At 41.2% G+C, this 19,329-nt stretch overlaps 1 protein-coding gene across 2 annotated transcripts in view; it reads right to left on the bottom strand.

Annotated features, from left to right (window-relative positions):
• The window catches only part of EPS8L2 (EPS8 signaling adaptor L2), a 99,088-nt gene that overhangs the window by 12,613 nt on the left and 67,146 nt on the right, over positions 1–19,329 (bottom strand). For both annotated transcript variants that reach the window (XM_079970901.1, XM_079970902.1), the window contains exons 5-14: positions 18,570–18,731; positions 17,629–17,778; positions 17,037–17,116; positions 15,349–15,494; positions 9,629–9,708; positions 8,958–9,084; positions 8,320–8,408; positions 3,184–3,258; positions 2,081–2,229; positions 1,306–1,432 (exon numbers count right to left, since the gene is read on the bottom strand). In XM_079970901.1, the coding sequence (XP_079827027.1) occupies positions 1,306–1,432; positions 2,081–2,229; positions 3,184–3,258; positions 8,320–8,408; positions 8,958–9,084; positions 9,629–9,708; positions 15,349–15,494; positions 17,037–17,116; positions 17,629–17,778; positions 18,570–18,731 (1,185 nt within the window). The remainder of the gene's footprint in view (positions 1–1,305; positions 1,433–2,080; positions 2,230–3,183; positions 3,259–8,319; positions 8,409–8,957; positions 9,085–9,628; positions 9,709–15,348; positions 15,495–17,036; positions 17,117–17,628; positions 17,779–18,569; positions 18,732–19,329) is intronic.

The raw sequence follows: 19,329 nt of genomic DNA on the forward strand, positions 1-19,329 counted from the left end.
TAGTGCAGTATTTCATAAACACCACTGGGCAAAGTGTTGCTAGTGACACAATCCAGAACACAAATCTGTATAACATTTTGGATATGCAAATTTAAATGTATAATGACTCAGAGAAATTAAAGCAGAGGATACCTGGCATCTTGCCAGCATTGCACTTCGTAGTGTCCCCAGCTGTCCTATAAGCAAAGTTGTGTTTGGTTTTTTTAAAGGGGTTTAAATGCAAAATTGTGGAAAGCGGCAGGTGATAGGAGGCCTGCAGTAAAATTTCCTAACAGCACACCTGACATTAGGTGCCACTTCCCTGAAGCTGATGAACTCAAATGTGAAGTTTAAAAGCAATTTAGGAATCTTTCTTATACTAGATCAGCTAATTTGTCTCCTGAGGCTCATTATTGTCTACTCGGACTTGCAGCAACTATCCAGGATCTGAGAAAGAAATCTTTCCAGTTACCTGTTTCCTGATACCATGAGATACCAGGGATTGAACATGGGGTAAGTTCACCATGCAAAACTACCACTAAGCAATGGCATCATGATCATCACCATTTCCCAAGCTAAAATACTGTACACAGCTGGTGGACTTCTGATTCAAATTAATTGCAAAGAGGTGATAATCTGGGGGTTCTTCAGTTCCTGGCATATTAATTTGTAGCCTCCACAGGTCTGATTCTCTGCTCAAATATTTGATTTTTATACAGGTGCAATTTGACCGATATTGCTACAATACATTCTATCATTGAAAAGGAGGAAACAAAACTGAAACGATGGCCTCAGTTGAGCCATATGCATGCTTGCTTCTGATAGTGGGCTGCTGCAAAATGTCATCGAGCAATCAGGGCTGCAGACATGCAGTGCTAGCCAGATGATTAGTGACAGGGCCTTTCATGAGGTTACAGGAAGAGCACTGGAGGTACAATTAATCCAGCTCTACTCCTTCCCTCCCATTAAGGCTAATAATCTCACTGGTCTGGAGGATTTCTTTCAGCATCACACAGAACATCCATTTGTGCATTTCCCTTTTGCAGGTAGAGATATGCATATGGAAGGCTGCTTCTGCATATGTGTGTTGCCAGCTAGATTGTGTTGGGTTACTCTGGTATAAACAGCTCTCAGTGTGTCTTTGATCATCTATTCATGCGAGGAACAATAGCAATACCAAAAAGAAGTAGGCATTTCATTGGAATAATTTTTCCTTTATTAGCCATACATCTGCCTACTTGTATGCTTGCAGAGTATTCAGCCCACTAAATGAGTAAAATGAAAGAAGAGAAATTAGGAGGGGGTGGAGTTAAGCCTGAGTCTCACCTCATCTTGCAGGTGGCCAATATCTATTTCCCAAGGGGCTCCACGAAGTATTTCTAGAGGTGGCTCCCATCCGTTGCGGAACTTTGGAATATAGCTTGGGATGTTGGCTTCTCTTGGCCACTCAGCTCTTGGAAACACATTGAGAAGAAGTTTATATGCTGCAAGAACCTTATGGCCCACTGTACTATTCTAGGCTACAGTTGTCATTATAAAAGTCCAACATGTATTTTAGAAGTCAGCAGACTGATGCTTTTAGGTCACTAATTGACTTAAGTGACCAAATAATGCTGGAGACAGAGTGTTTCCCCCCCTGTAGAGTTGAATATAGATTGAAAGGCAAATTGCTGCCCATGGTGTAGACACACATCCCACCCTGGGTTTTGGTAAAGAGGTTTTACAGGTTTTTCAATGGTTAAAAACTCTTGGGGTGGAAAGAGAATTGTGTAATGTACACACAAGAGAAGCAAATCAAGCATTGCTACTCACAAAACCAGTTTTCAGTCTCTTAACACCTACTGTTGGACTTCAATCATTGATAGGTTTCTAAAGAGGTGTGTATGTGTGTTGTTTGTGTCAGAGAAAAATCTAGTTTCAGAACCCCTTCATAAAGTTTTAAGCCGATATTGCAAGTTAAGATATTCTGCCCCATTTTCTAAAGAAATGCACATTATTGACCCAGTTAATGCTTCTGTTCATGTGATCTCTCAAGGGGCTCTCTCCTTCACCAGCTTCAGCCAACTTTATATTCTCTTCTGGTTCTCTCCTTGAAACTAACCTTGACCTTGTCCAAGTCTCCCCCAATGACTCCCACAGCGTCATCTCCTTTGGTGTCAGGTGCCCTTTCAGGAAATCTGTGGCGTCTCTGGAAAGAAGTGGGCTGACAACAGACCTTGCAACTTCAGGACCTCCACAGCTATTGACTATCTGGATAACATATGAGAAATCACATAAGAGGATTTTCAAAGGTGCTTCAAGATGTTTGAAAGAAAACCAGACCCCAACTCTCTACTGAAAGTATTATACTGGGTGGCTAATGGAAAGCCTAAAAAGCAAAATGGATAGTCAAATTCAAGCAGTTCAGTGGGCTCTTTCCAAAATAATATTATTGTGTATTCTCAGGATAGCTCCTGAATTGAATCTTCACTGTACTCCCACATTTTAGCTGCAAGCACACTTGGCAAAGTTAACATGGAGCAGGTTTTCACTTTAATCTTCATTATATAAACAAGGTGTTGCACATTAGCACTTATAGCACAACATGGGTTATGCCAGACACATCACAGAGCCATTGCAATAGGTTTTATGCAGCTGTTGGGTGATGAATAGGAGGTAATGTACTGTCTACATTCTTTAATGCCTATTCTGCTTGTTGAGTTCTCACCACATGATTACCCTTTTAGTAGCATTTGTAGCAGAAACTAGACCTCCATCACCCACCAATTTAGCTACCCTGAGCAGGCTGGCATAGGGTTGTGACATTCAGAGCCTGTAAAGATTACTACAAGAGTTCCTGCTCAGCAAAGGATTTCACCAAGTGAAGATTTTTCCCATCCCAGTGCTGTAGCAATGGGAGAAACTGAACTAAGAGCCTCAGTCTTTTGTCATGAGTTTCTGGCCATCTTTTGACTCACTTCAATCCTCTAGTGTAATCCTTTGGAACAAATCAGAGGTCGTTGTCCAATGAAAGTTTATAGTTATAAAAATGTTACATATACCTAAAAACATGTTTAACATTTGTTAATTTATAGGCAATTTCTGAATGGAACCTCAGTAATAAGATGTACCCTTAAATGGGTTATTACTCTCTATGCCAGGCGATTATTATGGTAGCAATGAATAAGGAAGAATGTTGAGATTATATAGTAAAGACAATTATACCAATTCCAATGGTCCAAACAGGAAATGCACTAATTCTGAAGCACTTGGATTCTGGATATGTTTTCTCAGTTTGGCCTAAAAAAGGGGAAAAATGAAATCAGGTTTAAACTAAATTTGATTTGCTGATTCTAAGGGTGCTTCCACACTATTGCTATTTTCAAGTAGGATTCAACCATACATTGGAAAATTCAGTTTGTGCAATTATAGTTTATTGGGAGGTCTTGTGCGACAAGCTCACTGCTCCAAAATATCAGAATTTTTGCAATAAGGAAAGTGACAGGAAAATGCACTGGAGAGTGTGAGAGAACACATCATTTGGTGCAATGTCATCAAAACTATCCACAAATGAAAATGGATGCTCATTAAATAGCCAATGTTGTCTAATCTGCCTGCAAACAAATTAGGATGTATGCTTAATAAACAAGTTGTCTGAAAGGCCCTAAGGTACAGAAATATCACTGTTTTCTTAAATTTTCATAGTCAGAAATGAAATCAGAAAAGCAGAAATATTTAGCTGTAATTCCAAACCTTGAAGTAAGGTTTAGCTGGCATGGGAGTCAAGCTTTATCATAACTGGAGAGTTTATATGTCAGCCCTCTGCTATTTATTTAGGTGTTAAGCTATATTTTATGGCAGAAAAACACTCTCAGGGTAAATTCACAGAAATAACATAAAAATAATTCACACACACACACACACTAATAAAACTAAAACAGCTGCATCAATCCATTCCTACCTAGACAATGAATCCACAGAAAACAAAAGGGTAGTCATTTATTAACTCTTGCCTAACAACCTCCCAACTTCTCCAGGCTGTGTTGGTCACTGGCTAAGATGGGTTTTTTTTAAAAAAAAGACTACACAAATTCATGAAGGAGGAAGATAGACTTATCAACAGCTCTTAGACATGATCAGGCATAGGTAAACTCAGGCCTCCAGATGTTTTGGGACTACAACTCCCATCATCCCTGACCACTGGTCCTGTTAGCTAGGGATGATGGGACTTGTAGTCCCTAAACATCTGGAGGGCTGAGTTTGCCTATGCCTGGCCATGATAGTTAAATGGAACCTTCATTTCGAGAGGAAAGATATCTTTGAGTGACAGATGCTGCAAATGATCAACAGAGGTGACTATCACCTCATGGCCCCAATCTGTGAGCTTCCAGAGCCATCTGTATAGTTGCTGTTGGAAACAGCATTGGAATAATAGCCCCTGATCCAATCTGGCAGGGCATGTTCTTATGTTCTATCATCTGGAAAAAAGGGGACACCTCCTGAGCATTCCAAGCCCAGTAAGTTATCCGGCATATTGAACAGGCAGTGCTACATTGAGGTTTAAAAGCAGAAATGGGAAACCTCTGCTTTCCAAATGCTGCTGGACCACAATGCTCATTACCCCGACCATTGGCCATGCTGAATGGGGCTGATGGAAGTTGCAGTCCAATAACACCTGGAAGGTCACAGGTTTGCCCCTGTCACTGCAACCCTGGCCTAAGGCATTCCTGATATTATTCATATTACACTAGCAACCAACACACATGGTACTGTATAGAGTAACACCAGAGAAAATCCAGGTCCTTGAACCAAGATTCTTCCAATCTAAATATTAGTTTGGATTTCAAAGTTTAACTTGTACAGAGCTTGTTTCAGTGACGGGAGTGTGGTCTTAATGTTACCACACAAATTGCAGGTCACTGGTGCACCCAAAACCTCAAATATTTAGATCAGGCAGGCTTTCTCCCAGGTAGACACTTATTTGATAACACAAGGAATATTATTGACATTTTGGAATTATTGCAAGAGAACATTAATACAAAAGCAGTTTTAATTTTCATTGATGCGGAGAAGGCCTTTGACAATATTTCTTGGAATTTTATGAAGAAAAATCTAAAGAGAATGGGAGTGGGGCGGGGGTTTGAAAATGGTATAGATGCAATCTATTCAGAGCAAAAAGCAAAATTGATAGTTAACAATGTGGTGTCTGAAGAGTTCAAAATAGAAAAAGGAACACTACAGGGCTGCCCTATCTCTCCATTGTTATTTATCTCAGTCCTGGAGGCGCTCTTGAATATGATTAGAAGGGACCGGATGGTTAAAGGAATTCAGGTCGGAGCTAAACAATACAAACTTAAGGCTTTTGCAGATGACCTGGTGTTGACATTACAGGAGCCAGAATCTAGTACGAAAAGGGTTTTAGAACTGATTCAAGAATTTGGTCATGTAGCAGGATTTAAGTTAAATAAACAAAAAACTAAGGTTCTAGAGAAAAACTTGACAACTATGGAAAAAGAAAGGTTTCAGAAGGAGACAGACTTAACTGTGGTTAAGAAAGTGAAATACCTAGGGATTAACATGACAGCTAAAAATTTGAACTTATTCAAAGATAACTATGAGAAATGTTGGATAGAAGTCAAGAAAGATTTAGAAATTTGGTCAAAATTGAAGCTTTCCTTGTTGGGTCGGATTGCTGCTATAAAGATGAATGTATTGCCAAAAATGTTGTTTTTGTTTCAAACTTTACAGATTGTGGACAAGATGGACTGTTTCAAGAGGTGGCAAAGAGACATCTCTAAATTTGGCAGGGCAAAAAGCCCAGAATAAAATTTAAAATACTGACCGATGCTAAAGAAAGAGGGAGGTTTGCCCTGCCAGACATGAAGCTGTATTATGAATCAGCAGCATTCTGCTGGTTAAAAGACTGGCTACTTCTTGAGAACACTGACATTTTGGACTTGGAAGGGTTCAACAATGCTTTTGGGTGGCATGCATACTTGTGGTACGACAAGGTAAAAGCTAATAGAACATTCAAAAACCATATTGTCAGGAAAGCTGTGTTTAATGTCTGGACAAGATATAAAGACTTATTGGAAAACAAGACTCCAAGGTGGTTATCACCTATGGAGGCTAAGGCTTTGAAAAAACTCAATATGGAGGCCAAATGGCCGAAATATTGGGAGATATTAGAACAAGAAGGAGACACACTGAAATTGCAGAGTTTTGAGAAATTAAAAGATAAAGTGCGAGATTGGTTACACTATCATCAAATTAGAGAAGCCTTTAATATAGATTAAAAAATAGGCTTCCAAGTGGAAAAATCGAAATTAGAAACTGAATTGTTAGAACCTAAAATTAAGATTCTTTCAAGAATGTATAACTTGCTGTTGAAATGGAACACTCAGGATGAAACAGTTAAATCAGCTATGATTAAATGGGCACAGGACATTGGTCATAACATTATGTTTGCTGACTGGGAAAAGTTGTGGACCACCGGTGTGAAATTTACGGCATGTAATGCCTTAAGAGAGAACATTATGAAAATGATCTATAGGTGGTACATGACCCCAGTCAAGCTAGCAAAAATTTATCATTTGCCTGACAACAAATGTTGGAAATGTAAAGAAACTGAGGGAACATTCTTTCACCTTTGGTGGACATGCCCAAGGGTTAAGGCTTTCTGGGAAATGATATATAATGAACTAAAAAAGGTATTTAAATATACCTTCCCTAAGAAACCAGAGGCCTTCCTTTTGGGCATTGTTGGCCAATCGGTGCCAAAGAAAGACAAAACACTCTTTATGTATGTAACAACTGCAGCAAGAATACTTATCGCAAAACATTGGAAGACACAAGATTTACCCACCTTGGAAGAATGGCAGATGCAAGTGATAGACTATATGGAATTGGCAGAAATGACTGGCAGAATCCGTGACCTGGGAGAAGAGTCGGTGGAGGAGGACTGGAAGAAGTTTAAAGATTACCTCCAAAAACATTGTAAAATGTTTGAATGTTAAAATGATGTTGGATGTGGAGATAACATGGCATCAGTGATATAGTAAAAAGAAATATGCAAAAATGTTTCAAGAAAAAAAAGGGTAAGACCAGAGTAATATTATGTCAAAGCTGAATAAACGATGTAAGGGATTAAGCTATAAAGAATATGTGATAAATGGATTTAAAAGGAAAGGGAAAACGAAGACATAATACGGTGAAATGTATAATATTAAATAAGATTTGAAAGAGGGCAAGGAACTGCTGAATTTGATAGTGTAAAGGGAGAAAAGGGAGATGTGAGGAAGTCAGGAAAGAAGGCTATAAAGATAGTAAGTTAAAAGCGGATTCTTTTCCTTTGTTCTTTTATTGTTTTATTTATGTCTTTTATTGGTTTTTCTATGTACTCTTTTTTATGTATGTTTGTTTTTCTATAGAAAATCTTAATAAATCTATTTTAAAAAACAAAACCTCAAATATTTGTATTTAAAATGGGCTGCGTTGAAAAGGGAAACAATGAAAGGGATTTAGGAGGATGTCAAATGCAGCCAGCAGCAGTTCAGATGAAGGCCCCTTTTATTTACATTGCTGGGAATTTGCTTTAGTGGCAAACAACGCCTCTCTTTGTTGAAGTAGAAACAGTGGCTCCTCAATACATGACAGTATTCTGCTTTACTGATATCTTGCCCGTTAACTATTTCTACTGTGACTGATATAGGGGGAACTGAGCATGTGAAAATATATGGGCAGTTCGGAAACTGTTCATGGTTAGGGTTGCCACATTTCAAAAAAGTAAAATTGAGCTTTTCTAAGGAAGACTCCAAAATTGTTGAGCTGCTCCCCCCCACCCCCCGGAAGCCATTTTTACACCCGAAAACCAGGGCATGTCAGGAATTTTCCTGATGTATGGCAAGCCTATTCATGGCACTGATGCTTCTTCCACCCAGCTACATGGGGATTAGCAGAAGATATTTATTACGTATATGACACACAGATAATGGCTTGTTAAGGACTTGCACAGACAATCAAGCAATGCGTGCCCCAACAGCATTCTCCTCCATAGTGTGATACTTGCAGAAGTTAATAGTGGGCCAGGTCACGTGTTGTTCAGATTTGTTATGGCCTTTGGCTAAAGAGTAACAGAAGAGTGGCTTTGGTGCAGGAGGAAAGTTGTATTGCCTTCTGCTTTCTCATCTTTCTTTTTCTCAAGCAGAGCTAAGTACACAGCCTTGATATTGTCCTGATATGGAGCAACTGTGTTCTTTGTATATAAAAGCATAACCCTTCCTTGTATAAGATGATGGCATGAAGTATAACCATTGCCTGTCTAGTGTAGAGACAAATTATATTGTGCCTTTTGGTTCTTACCAGGAGATTTAGTGCCAACTTTGTTTTCTGGAAGCAGTCAACGAACTCAGCCTCATTTGGGGGCTTTGCCCTCAGGGTCAGAACTCCCTCTTTAAAGCAAAACAACAACAACAGTGAATACAAAGAAACAAAGGAGAGGAAGTTAAAACCACGTGGTTTTTAGAAAAGATAACATTAGCAAGGAGTTGCTGGGAGACTCCTATGCCTTTCACAGAACTGCAGTTCCCAGAGCAATTTAACAGTTAACCCCTCTTCTCAGGAAATTCTGGGAATTGTAGTTCTGTGAAGGGAATGGGAGTCTACCAGCAGCTCTCAGCACTCTTAATAGTGGGGTAGGAGAGCTGAAAATAATGCCAATATATTTCACACTTGGCAACCAATACACCACTTAATTTCAGATAGAACATGGGTGGATTAGGCTAAAAAAGCCCGGGACACAAATTTTTACAGCCCACTAAGTGTCTATGGTGGCTCATTTACCAAAAGTAATGCATTTAGCATTAACTCTGGAAGTGTATACTTGATTCTTTTTTAATATATATATGTGTGTGCGTGTATCCTTGATTCTGACCAAACTAAGCCTCCTAGACCAAGGTTTCCCACCCCTGCCCTGAAGCTGGCAGTCTGGCCCTTTATACCTGCTGGACCTTTCTTCTTGTTCTTCTTTCCCTTCTTCCTTTGGTTCAGCTGTTTGAATGCTTCTGCAGCTTTCTGAAGCTTGGCAACAAACAGCTCAATATCATCTAGAGTGCAGTTTAGGATTTGCTGCAAAGAGAGAAATGAAAAACAATAAAAATGGAAAGAGAGCCAGAGCCTTGTGCATGCCTCTCTCCTTGTCCCTTCTGTCCCTCACCACTGAAGACCAAACCAGACGAGATGCTATTTCTGTGAATGCAGATAATGTGCACAGAGTGTGTGTGTGCGTGTGTATAAAGAGCACCTGTGGGGGTGGCCTGAGCAGCCTCAGGACTAATGTGGTTGGGGGGAGTTTAATTCTCTCATTTCATACCATTGGCACACTGGAATATTCCCTTGAAATGAAAATCTCAGGTTCAAATAAGCAATTTTTTGTTTGGACCCTGACAACAAGAGAGAACATCAAGCTTTTCCTTCCCACCCTCATGGTCCTTAGCAGCTGTGGAGCCAGAGCAGCCTATTTACATTACAAAACTGAACTTGACTTGTGTTCACAGAATTAACATTGTATTTGGTTTCGTCCTTAGAAAATGCATCTCCACCCTGTTCATCCCCTTTTCTCATCCTCCCACGTAAGTTTTTTGTGGTTGTTTTTTTTAAATTCACAGCTAACCGTTTCTTTTTCAATCTTCTGTGCTAAAATTGCCCGGGACTCTTCATAGTCCTGAGAACTGGAGCTTCGTCGATCATATTCTGTCAAACACAAAAAAAATTAGTTATCAAAAAGGAGAGGTCAAAAGTGGAGAGAAATTCAAAACACCTGCTTTCTAAAATTGACTTCTACCAAGATAATCTGCAAAGCATCATTTGATATGAATAATCATTAATATTATTGGTAACATATGGTAGGTTATGACTGTTTATAAAGGGAAGCAGAGGGAATTATTGTGGAGAGAAAATTGCTAATTAAATATCTCAGGAGGATAAGGCACAATATGCCAGTATTGTAAACCTTGCTGATTTATTTTGTTGACTTGGACACAAAAGAGCAACCATACGTTAAGAGTCAAACAATTCATTTAGTGGGATCTGGCAAAGCTCCATCTATTCTATTGATACAGGACTCAGTTTTGCAAAATGAGGTGCAAAGGCCTCACTGCCAAGAACCTGTCTGTTAAAAGCTGCAGTGAGATTGTTCTTGTGCACAGTTCCCGCAAGCAGCTCATGTATATCTTTTTTCAGCCACATGAGAACATAAAAATAAGAGCCCTCTTGGATCAGACCAAAGACTCATCTAGTCTAATATTCTGTTGCCACTGTGGCCAACCAAATGCCCATGGGAAGCTTATGAGCCTAAACTGAGTGCAACAGGACTCTCCCAACCCATGATTCCAGAGGCATGCTATCTCCAACACTGGAAGCTGTACAGAGACACCATGGCTAGCAGCCTTTGATAGCCGCATTCTCCATTAAACCTTTATCCTTAGGGGGATTGCTGCAATCTCGTAATCGTTTTGGTTATCCCTTTTCTGAAACTTTTCTAGGTCTGGTCTACAATATCTTGCTTACACCCCAGAATTCTGGGGAATGATGCACACACCAATCTAAGTAGGGTTTTGTAAAAAGACATTATGATACAGTATTGGCAATTCTTTTCTCCCCTATTGATCCCCAAAAGGGAGCACACCTTTTCACAGCAGCCACACACTGGGCTGACTTTTTCATTGGAATACCCACCAAAACCTCAATATCCCTTCTCTGGCCAGCCCCAGTGAGCTCAGACCCCAGGAGTGTATATTTGCCCCAATGTGAATCACTTTATGCCTCCTTACCACATTGAAACACATTTTCCTTTTTAATGCCCATTCACATAGTTTGGAAAGACCCTTTCAGAGCTTTTTTTGCTATCTCTTCCTTTTTCTTTTAAACATCCTACAGTAAATAACTTGGTGCCAACAGCAAACCTGACCACTTCAATTCACACCTCTAACTGCAGATAATTTATGAACAAGTTAAGACGCACAGATCTTGGTACAGATTCTTAGAGACATCCCTCCCATCAGTGTGAAGTCACTCAGAAGGAGTCTTTCTGAAAGCTCAACTAAACAATGTCTATCAGAGCACTCCTGTTCACATACTTGCTGACGTCTTTGCCACAAAGTGGAATCTGGTTGCTTTGAAAACAGCATTCCTGAACAAGAAGAGTCAGTGTGCCAGGGACAGATGGTGGCATACAGTGCACCTGATCCAGTCCAGAATCCTGGTGCTCACACTCGCAGAGTTCATCCTGCCCACCCCATATGTCCTTCAAATTAATAACTTTAAAAATGGGGTGGAAACTCAGCTATTTTCCATAGGCAAGGTTAGGGATTAACTTGGGAGGAAATGTTCTTCTCATGCTGAAGCGAATTTGTGTCAGCATGCAAAATTCACATTCTGCCATAAATAAGGAGCTCTGGCAGGAAAGAAATAAAAAGCAGAGGCCATGAGCAGCATGGGATTGTAAGCAATGGTTCAATTGCATCGCCAGTATATTTGAGGCCAAGACTGCCAACTTTTGTTATGGCACCTGCTCTTGTGAATTAAGTGGGAGTCTAATGTACAGATATTAAGCAAAATTTTAAAAAGAAACAATCCATCAGCTGCCAAATCCAAAATTAAAAATGGAAAGTGTAATGCTGGAGGTCAACAAAAGAGGTTCAAAGACTCTCTCAGGGCAAATCTAAAAAAAAAGTAGTATAAACACCAACAATTGGGAAACACTTGCCTGCGAGCGCTCCAGTTGGAGAACAGCCTTTACCAAAGGTGTCATGGGCTTTGAAGACACTTGAACTCAGGACGCAAGGGAGAAACGTGCTAGGAGGAAGGCACGCTTGGCAAATCCACACAGTGATCAACTCCCACCCAGAAACCAATGTCCCTACTGTGGAAGGACATGTGGATCCAGAATTGGCCTCCACAGTCACTTACGGACTCATTGTTAAAACCATGTTTATGGAAGACTATCTTACTTGGCTACGAGTGATTGCCAAAGAGAAGAAAGAGAGTGTGCCAGGCTGCTCTTATGGGCACAAAAGCAGGGCCAGGTTTTAAAAAGTGACATGTCCCAACCCTTTCCAAGTCCCGTTGACCTCCCATGACTTCCTAGACTTAACTGCAAAGCATTTAGGCCCCTTCTGCACTATGTATTTAAATCAATATTATACCATTTTAAAGAGTCATAGCTTACCCCCAAAGAATCCTGGGAACTGTACTTTGTTAGTGGTACTGAGAGTTGCTAGGAGACCCAAATTCCCTGCCCTGAGCTACAATTCCCAGAGTGCCATGGGAAAAGGGATTGATTATCAAAACACTCCAGGAATTATAGCTCTGTCAAAGTTTCCTAACAACCTGCAGCACCCTTAATAAACTACAGTAGCTGAGATTCTTTGGAGGAAGCCATGGCTGTTAAAGTGGACTCCTAGTGCTTTAAATGCAATACGGAAGAATAGCCATGAGCACATGAGAGGCTACACGTACTGCTCATCACTCACATCCTTCTAGTAGCACAGAAAGGATCAAAATGATGATGGATGGGCAGGTTTAAGACAAATTAGGACAAAAATAAATACAGAACTGTCTAACGGCCCCAGGCTGCTAGGATTTCTAGCTGACTGCTGTCTTATACAGACATAAATAGAACTCAAGAGGAACTCTGTAGGAACTTGTACAATCCTCTACAGAATCCAATTTGTTTTTCAAAGTGGTTGGTGGAATGTGCGTAAGCACCCCAAGCTATAAACAAAGAGACAAATGTAAAAGTAACCTGCAGAAATTCAAAATGCAGTGTATGCAATGTTTCTGGTAGACACTCCTCCACCCACCGACTTTGCATTTGTAAGATTGAGAAGGAAACAAATTCTTTAAGGGTTTAGATAATTTTTCAGTGGCAAGAAGCAAGGATTCGGGCAAAAGAGCCAGAATACAGAAAATGGGAGTGACTGACATCGAGCCACTACCCATCTGCCTACATGCCATGTCATCTCCAAGTCAGGGAATTAAGTGACTCGTTCAGGCAGGTATTAAGTATGCCTTAGCAAGGAAGCTGCCGCATCAAGCCCTCACTTTTCATTCAGAGGATTACTGCACTCCACTGTACATGTCCAACTCCATCTTTTCAGAGTGCAGAAAGCAAAAATCGTTTTAGTATCAGTAAGTATGATATGAAAACATTGACAAAATGTGCTGTGAAAACTGATATTCGGAGGGCGAGGACTAACTAGGAAACATCATCAATCTTACAATGTATTTTTAGTTTTTTCAAAAAGACAATGAGCATCAATTCTCAGTTGGGGGGTGCCAGTATGAGGAGTGTTGTGTTTTTTTTTAACTCTTTGCAACTTCTGCTGAGCTCTTTTTCGCTTCTGAGTAGACAGCCAATAAGCTACACTCATAGCTCAAGTCATTCTGGAACACACAGGTACACATCACCTGGGAAACTAGCTGATTCCACAGGCTGATAGGTTTCTGTACCCGTCTGATTGATGGCACAGCAAAGACATTTGCTACTTATATGAACATCATCAAAACACCCATCTCCCATTACAGGCCTACATTATTTCCATTATGCAAAACTAGATTTTAAAATAGCACAATATTTCTCAGGATCAGAGACCAGCAGATTTAACCACTTAAAATATTTCTAGGGGAAAGATGTTTTTGGTCCAATATACAGTATGTTCAAGGCAGCTTGAGACTTTCAGTCTGAACAAGTTTTCAAAGGTGAATTAATGCAGTACACAATAAATACAGCACACATGCCTTCACTTCAGTGAATGGCTTAATTCTTTTAACTTCAGTCTGACTAGCTGCATGTCAACAGGTAATGCTTCCCCTCTGGCTATAACTCTTCATGATGGGTTAAAGCATGGGTAGGCAAACTAAGGCCCAGGGGCCAGATCCGGCCCAATCGCCTTCTAAATCCAGCCCACGGATGGTCTGGGAATCAGCGTGTTTTTACCCAAGTATAATGTGTCATTTTGTTTAAAATGCATCTCTGGGTTATTTGTGGGGCACAGAAATTCGTTCTTTTTTTTTTCCCCCTTTTCAAAATATAGTCCAGCCCCCCACAAGGTCTGAGGGACAGTGCCTCCTGCTGAAAAAGTTTGTTGACCCCTGGGTTAAAGTGTGTTTTGTTTTGCTGCCTGTCATGCAGCTATTAAAACACATAGTGTCTTTGTTCACAAAAGAAAGGTGCCACCTCTGTTCAGGTCCTTCTGGTATTCTGTAGTAGAAATTCTCCAGACTTTCCTAACAATCTCATGTTGAGAAAAGCTGTATGCCATCAAATTGTGCTTAAGTCTGTAGGAAAACAGCAGGCTAGTAGAAACATATTGTTTCCTCTTGAAGTGTCCTTGATGGAGCATGCCTGAAGGAGCACCTCCACCCCCATCATTCAGCCCGGACACTGAAGTCCAGCTCCGAGGGCCTTCTGGCAGTTCCCTCACTGTGAGAAGTGAGGTTACAGGGAACCAGGCAGAGGGCCTTCTTGGTAGTGGCACCCGTCCTGTGGAATGCCCTCCCATCAGATGTCAAGGAAATAAAAAACTATCTGACTTTTAGAAGACACCTGAAGGCAACCCTGTATTGGGACATTTTTTATGTGTAATGTTTTCCCAATTTTTATGTGCTGTAAGCCGCCCAGAGTCATCAGCTCTCCCTTCCTACCCACTGGAGTAAGCAGGACCCTCATGCTGCAGTACAGGAGTGGGGGCAGGCGGGGAGAGGAGGCTGGACAGTGGGACTAAGATGAAAGAAATCATGGCTGCATCCTTTATCATTGCTGTGGGGTGATAGACAGAAATGATGGTTCTCTAGGTTGAGACCTGACAATGCTATCATATAATGTCGCCTTCCCCACCGTGGTAGCCTTCAGATGTTTTTGACTACAACTCCCATCAGCCCCAGCACTGGCTGGGGATGGAAGTTGTAGTACAAAACATCTGGGGGCCAACAGAAAAAGGCTGGCATTGAAAAATCAGTACAATTAACTTTTGTTGGAAATGCATGCATCCTTGGTGGGATGGATTCAGTCTCATTTATAATATACTCTGGATGCATACAGCACCTAGTACAATGAATAAGCATTATTCAAGCTATTAAAAATGCTTTTCAGTTTAAGGATCCTTTGCTTTAATTACTACAGCGAAATAAATACTTGGCATTGGGCTATTTTACCTGAGTGGTTAAAATGGAGAAATCAATGAAGATGAATAGAGATTTTCCTGTTCTACTGGGAAACAGCACATGCCTAATCATGTTAGGACAACATAAGACTTTCTGGGTGAGTCACAACCCAAAGCAGATGCTTGCATTAGTCATCAATCTGAACTTGTCACCAACTGCCTTCTATACCTGGCTCATGATGCTGTGAAGGAGGAGCCACTCGATTCTGGTTGTTCTTTGGTGAGCCTCTTGCTTCATACTGGAAAGGAATTGGAGCTGGCCCTTGAGGTGGTGGGAGGATGGATTGTCTCTGTTTAATCTTCTCTTGGTTTACCCTGAAAAGGAAGCAACGGATTACTCCTTTTACCAGGACACCCTGTCTATGACTACAGTTACAAGGTTCTGGGTAGTCATTTATGATATCCCTGCTGCCCAAACTGGTGCGGGGTAAACAGTTGGCAACAACCAATAATACTTTTATGCACTCCCTCCTAACCTGTGAAAAGTTGCAAGGGAGGAGCTACCAGGTTTAATTTCCTTAGCTAAATGTAACACAGGGTCTTTGCTTTATTTACAACTACACCAGCAGAGGATAAGTGGAGGCAAACTAACTAGGCAGATCCCTGAATATCAACTCTGGCTGCATCGAAGGGACAGGGGACCCTTCCTCAACAATGTGAGATGGGGCAGAAAGGGATTCTGGGTGGAAGAGAAGATGGGGACAATTCCCTCTGTGAACTTCCTAACTTAAAATCCAAGGATGATTCTGGGTGACTTTCCCCTTCCTGCATAAGTTCCCCACTTCCCACATCGCTAAGGAAGCCCCCACCCCTGACATTCAGTAAGGCTTTTCGGGGGAAGGGATGCAGATGGCTGCAGTGGGAAGGGTGGATGGGAAACTTTCCTTCTGTCAACTTCCTTAAAGTAACATCTTAGAAACCAAACTGGGAGACTCCCAACTATCAATAAATTGTTTCCTAATCCACCTAAAAAGGAAATGGCAGGCCAGCAGCCATGACAATATTGTACAGTACATGGTCTAGTTTTTATATTGGTTTAAATGGTGTGGATTGCCACTTCTGTGGGGGTTGCATCCCACACTGCTTGGGTAATGTTTAAACAGGGAGACCACACAGGAGGGATGCGTACATTATGTACTTCCCTGGGCAACTGCCATTGGCTCGCAGCAAGATGTAGCGTTGGCATGGGGATTAAGCATGATACCTGTGCTACCCACATCATCTCCCTGCTTAAACATGAGTAAAGCAGAGAGTGAACTTAACCATGCCAAGATGAGATTTATGCAATTCATTCATTCATGAAAGTCCCAACAATTCCCATTCCCATTTAGTAAAAGAAAGAAAGAAAGAAACAATGAAATTAAGTTCAAAGACAACAGGGGAATTGCTTCAGTATATGATAGGATTGAATGTGGGCACATCCTAGTATCGTCAGGATATTGTATCTGTAAATGGAACCCATCAAGATGACTCATGTTCCTTAGAAGTTAGGGTATCAAAAATAATCCCTTGGGCAAACAAGAGTTTGTGCTGCCAGATGAAGTTTGCAGCGCACCAGATATATGCTGTAAGCCACCCAGAGTGGCTGGGGTATAAATAATAAAATTAATTATTATTATTATTATTATTACTTGTTTCTCTGCCCTTGTTGCTCAAAATTTCACAAGGCTGTGCCTAATTTTACTGTCCTTTAACCCTAATGTGTTCACCTCCAAGGGACACACCTAGTACTTTAATAACTTAAAAGGAGCAGGAAATTAAATTAAGGGTGGATCATGTGACTTCTGCAGAGTAGGGCAAGCGAAGCTTCTTCCCAATTTACTTGCTGGAGCCTGGCTGTCCACAGCACCCACTTACTTGAGAGTTTGTGGCCGTATCTTTTTTCCAAACTTATGGTCAGCAAGTGCACTTTCTATGTCCTCGTGTACCATCTCTGCCTAAAATACAAGATCAGGTTGGTCTCAAGAGAAGAAATGGCTCATGGCAGAAATTTAAGAATGCATGTAAGAATGCAAATGGAACAAGGTCTTATAAACAAATGCTGCATTAAAAAAATGTTTCATTGTACTATGCTCTCTGTGTGTGTGTGTGTGTGTGTGTGTGTGTTAGCTTCGCAGCTACAAATACACTAGAAATCACAGTTCCATATGTGATTGCAAAGATTTTGTGAGATTCGCTCCCACGAAAGCTTTGCACTGCAGTCCTTGCCTGCCATCAAGAGTTTTCTGTATGCACATCCCTTCCCTTGCACATTAAGCACTGTGGATAGAAGAAATGCTTTTCTCTGCTAATATTGACAACAGGAGGTCCCTGCTTGTGTGTGGCTGCAAAGCTGGAACACGGTCACAGTGGAGTCATGCTTGCACACCAACATTTTCTCATCTAGCACCAAGCTGCTAAAATATACCATGTTGTTTTTTCCTCCCCTCCTCTCCCCACCCTTGTTTACCTCCACCTCATCGCAATTAAAGAAATGAATGTCAGGCTTGTGCTGCTCTGAGTCTTGACACACTAGCAGGAGTATGGATGAGTACCGCATCTGATTCAGCACAGTTTGGCAGAGCTGGACTGTTGGCAGAAGGAAGTCCTCTAGCTCTTCCTGAAAGGCAAACCAGAGAGAGAGAGAGAGAGAGAGAGAGAGACAGACAGACAGACAGACAGACACATTTAGTTACAAGCTGCATTTATTCATTGTAATAACCATTCCTGAAAAAAAGGCAATGAAGACGATGGCATCTGATTCACTCAGTGTATTTTAAATCCATTAGTAGCTACAGCTGCATGAAGGCAGTTGGACAAAATTGTTGCTGGCACATATGAAGTTTCTGGGCGTTTCTTAGCTGGTAGGAAAGAGAGGCAAAGTTTTTGTAAGGAGGCCAGCAAAACTTCATTGTATTGCCTCCTCCCTTTGCTATCAATCTTGAGCATCATGTCAAAATACAATGTCTTAAAGACTTGTCACTTCTGTGTTTGTAAAGACAACTTGTGTGCATGAGTAACATACTCTACCAAATCCCAGCCAGAAGTAGGATCACTACAGAAGCTGTTCCCACAGGTGTAGCCATGTTCATTTGTGGCAGCAAAATTAGCAGACGGTGTACATGCAATGCATTTAAAGTACATGACTCCCCCCAAAGTATCCTAGGAACTGCAGTTTCTGAAGGGTGCTGCAACTTGCAGCTGTGTAAAGGGCAAACTACAGTTCCCTAGATTTTTTTTGTGGGGGAGGGAGGGTGCTTTAAATGTACGGTGTGTATGCAGCCAGAGAGTCTTGTGGGACATCCCCCAGTTTACATGCTTGGCAAAAGCCAAGCCATGGACCCCCTTCTTTTCAAAGTTTTGATATCTCTATGGGAGCTTTTGTTATATGAATGGTGAATTACTGCTTACCTGAGATTCGCAGTCCAGCAGTCGGATGGATTTGTCATTCACTTGCAACAGCATCTCTTGGGCCCAGATCTTCTCTTTGGAAGCCAGCTGTTTGAGTTTCCTGATGGCATCGTCCACTGTTACAATGGCCTCACTCTTATCCATGATGAAGGTGGCTAAATGCTGTAAAGGGGGAAAACAATGGTGGGCGGGGTGAAAGGAAAGTATCCCAATTAAGCAGGAGGTCACAAGCCATTTTAATCCATGTGAGCTGAAAATTCATGCAGTCACTATGTTGGAGTCTCACCTGCTTGCATAACAAATGCAGCTAATAGCAACATGGATTTTTACTCATTCCACATACAACTGCACAGTAGTGCCTGGTCAACCCCCGGTTCTGTAGTGTGGTTACGAACAGAAATGTTTCCTACAGGTCTACCTTCCTTTGATTGCTTTGATTGACAGCAGTGAACAAAACAATTTCTAATGATGATGATGATTCCAGTACATATATAAACATCACATTACAAGGCATCAAAACTGGACTTGCCACAGAGTACACCTGGCCTGCAGACCAATGCCGGCTCCCTCCTCGTGTACCTGCTTGTAAGCACATACTTGTAAACATGTGTTGATTGCATTGGCATGTCCCATTTTTAGGTGTACACTTAAAACAGCACTAGGCACACAACTAAACAATGTAATGTTGTGCATTGACCCATTCTTAGTTCCATCTCTCCACACTGCATAGTTGTGTGTTTGTGCCAGTGCTAGGAATGTA

This window comes from Podarcis cretensis (genome assembly GCF_951804945.1).
Source record: "Podarcis cretensis genome assembly, chromosome: 1".
NCBI classification, from domain to species: domain Eukaryota; kingdom Metazoa; phylum Chordata; class Lepidosauria; order Squamata; family Lacertidae; genus Podarcis; species Podarcis cretensis.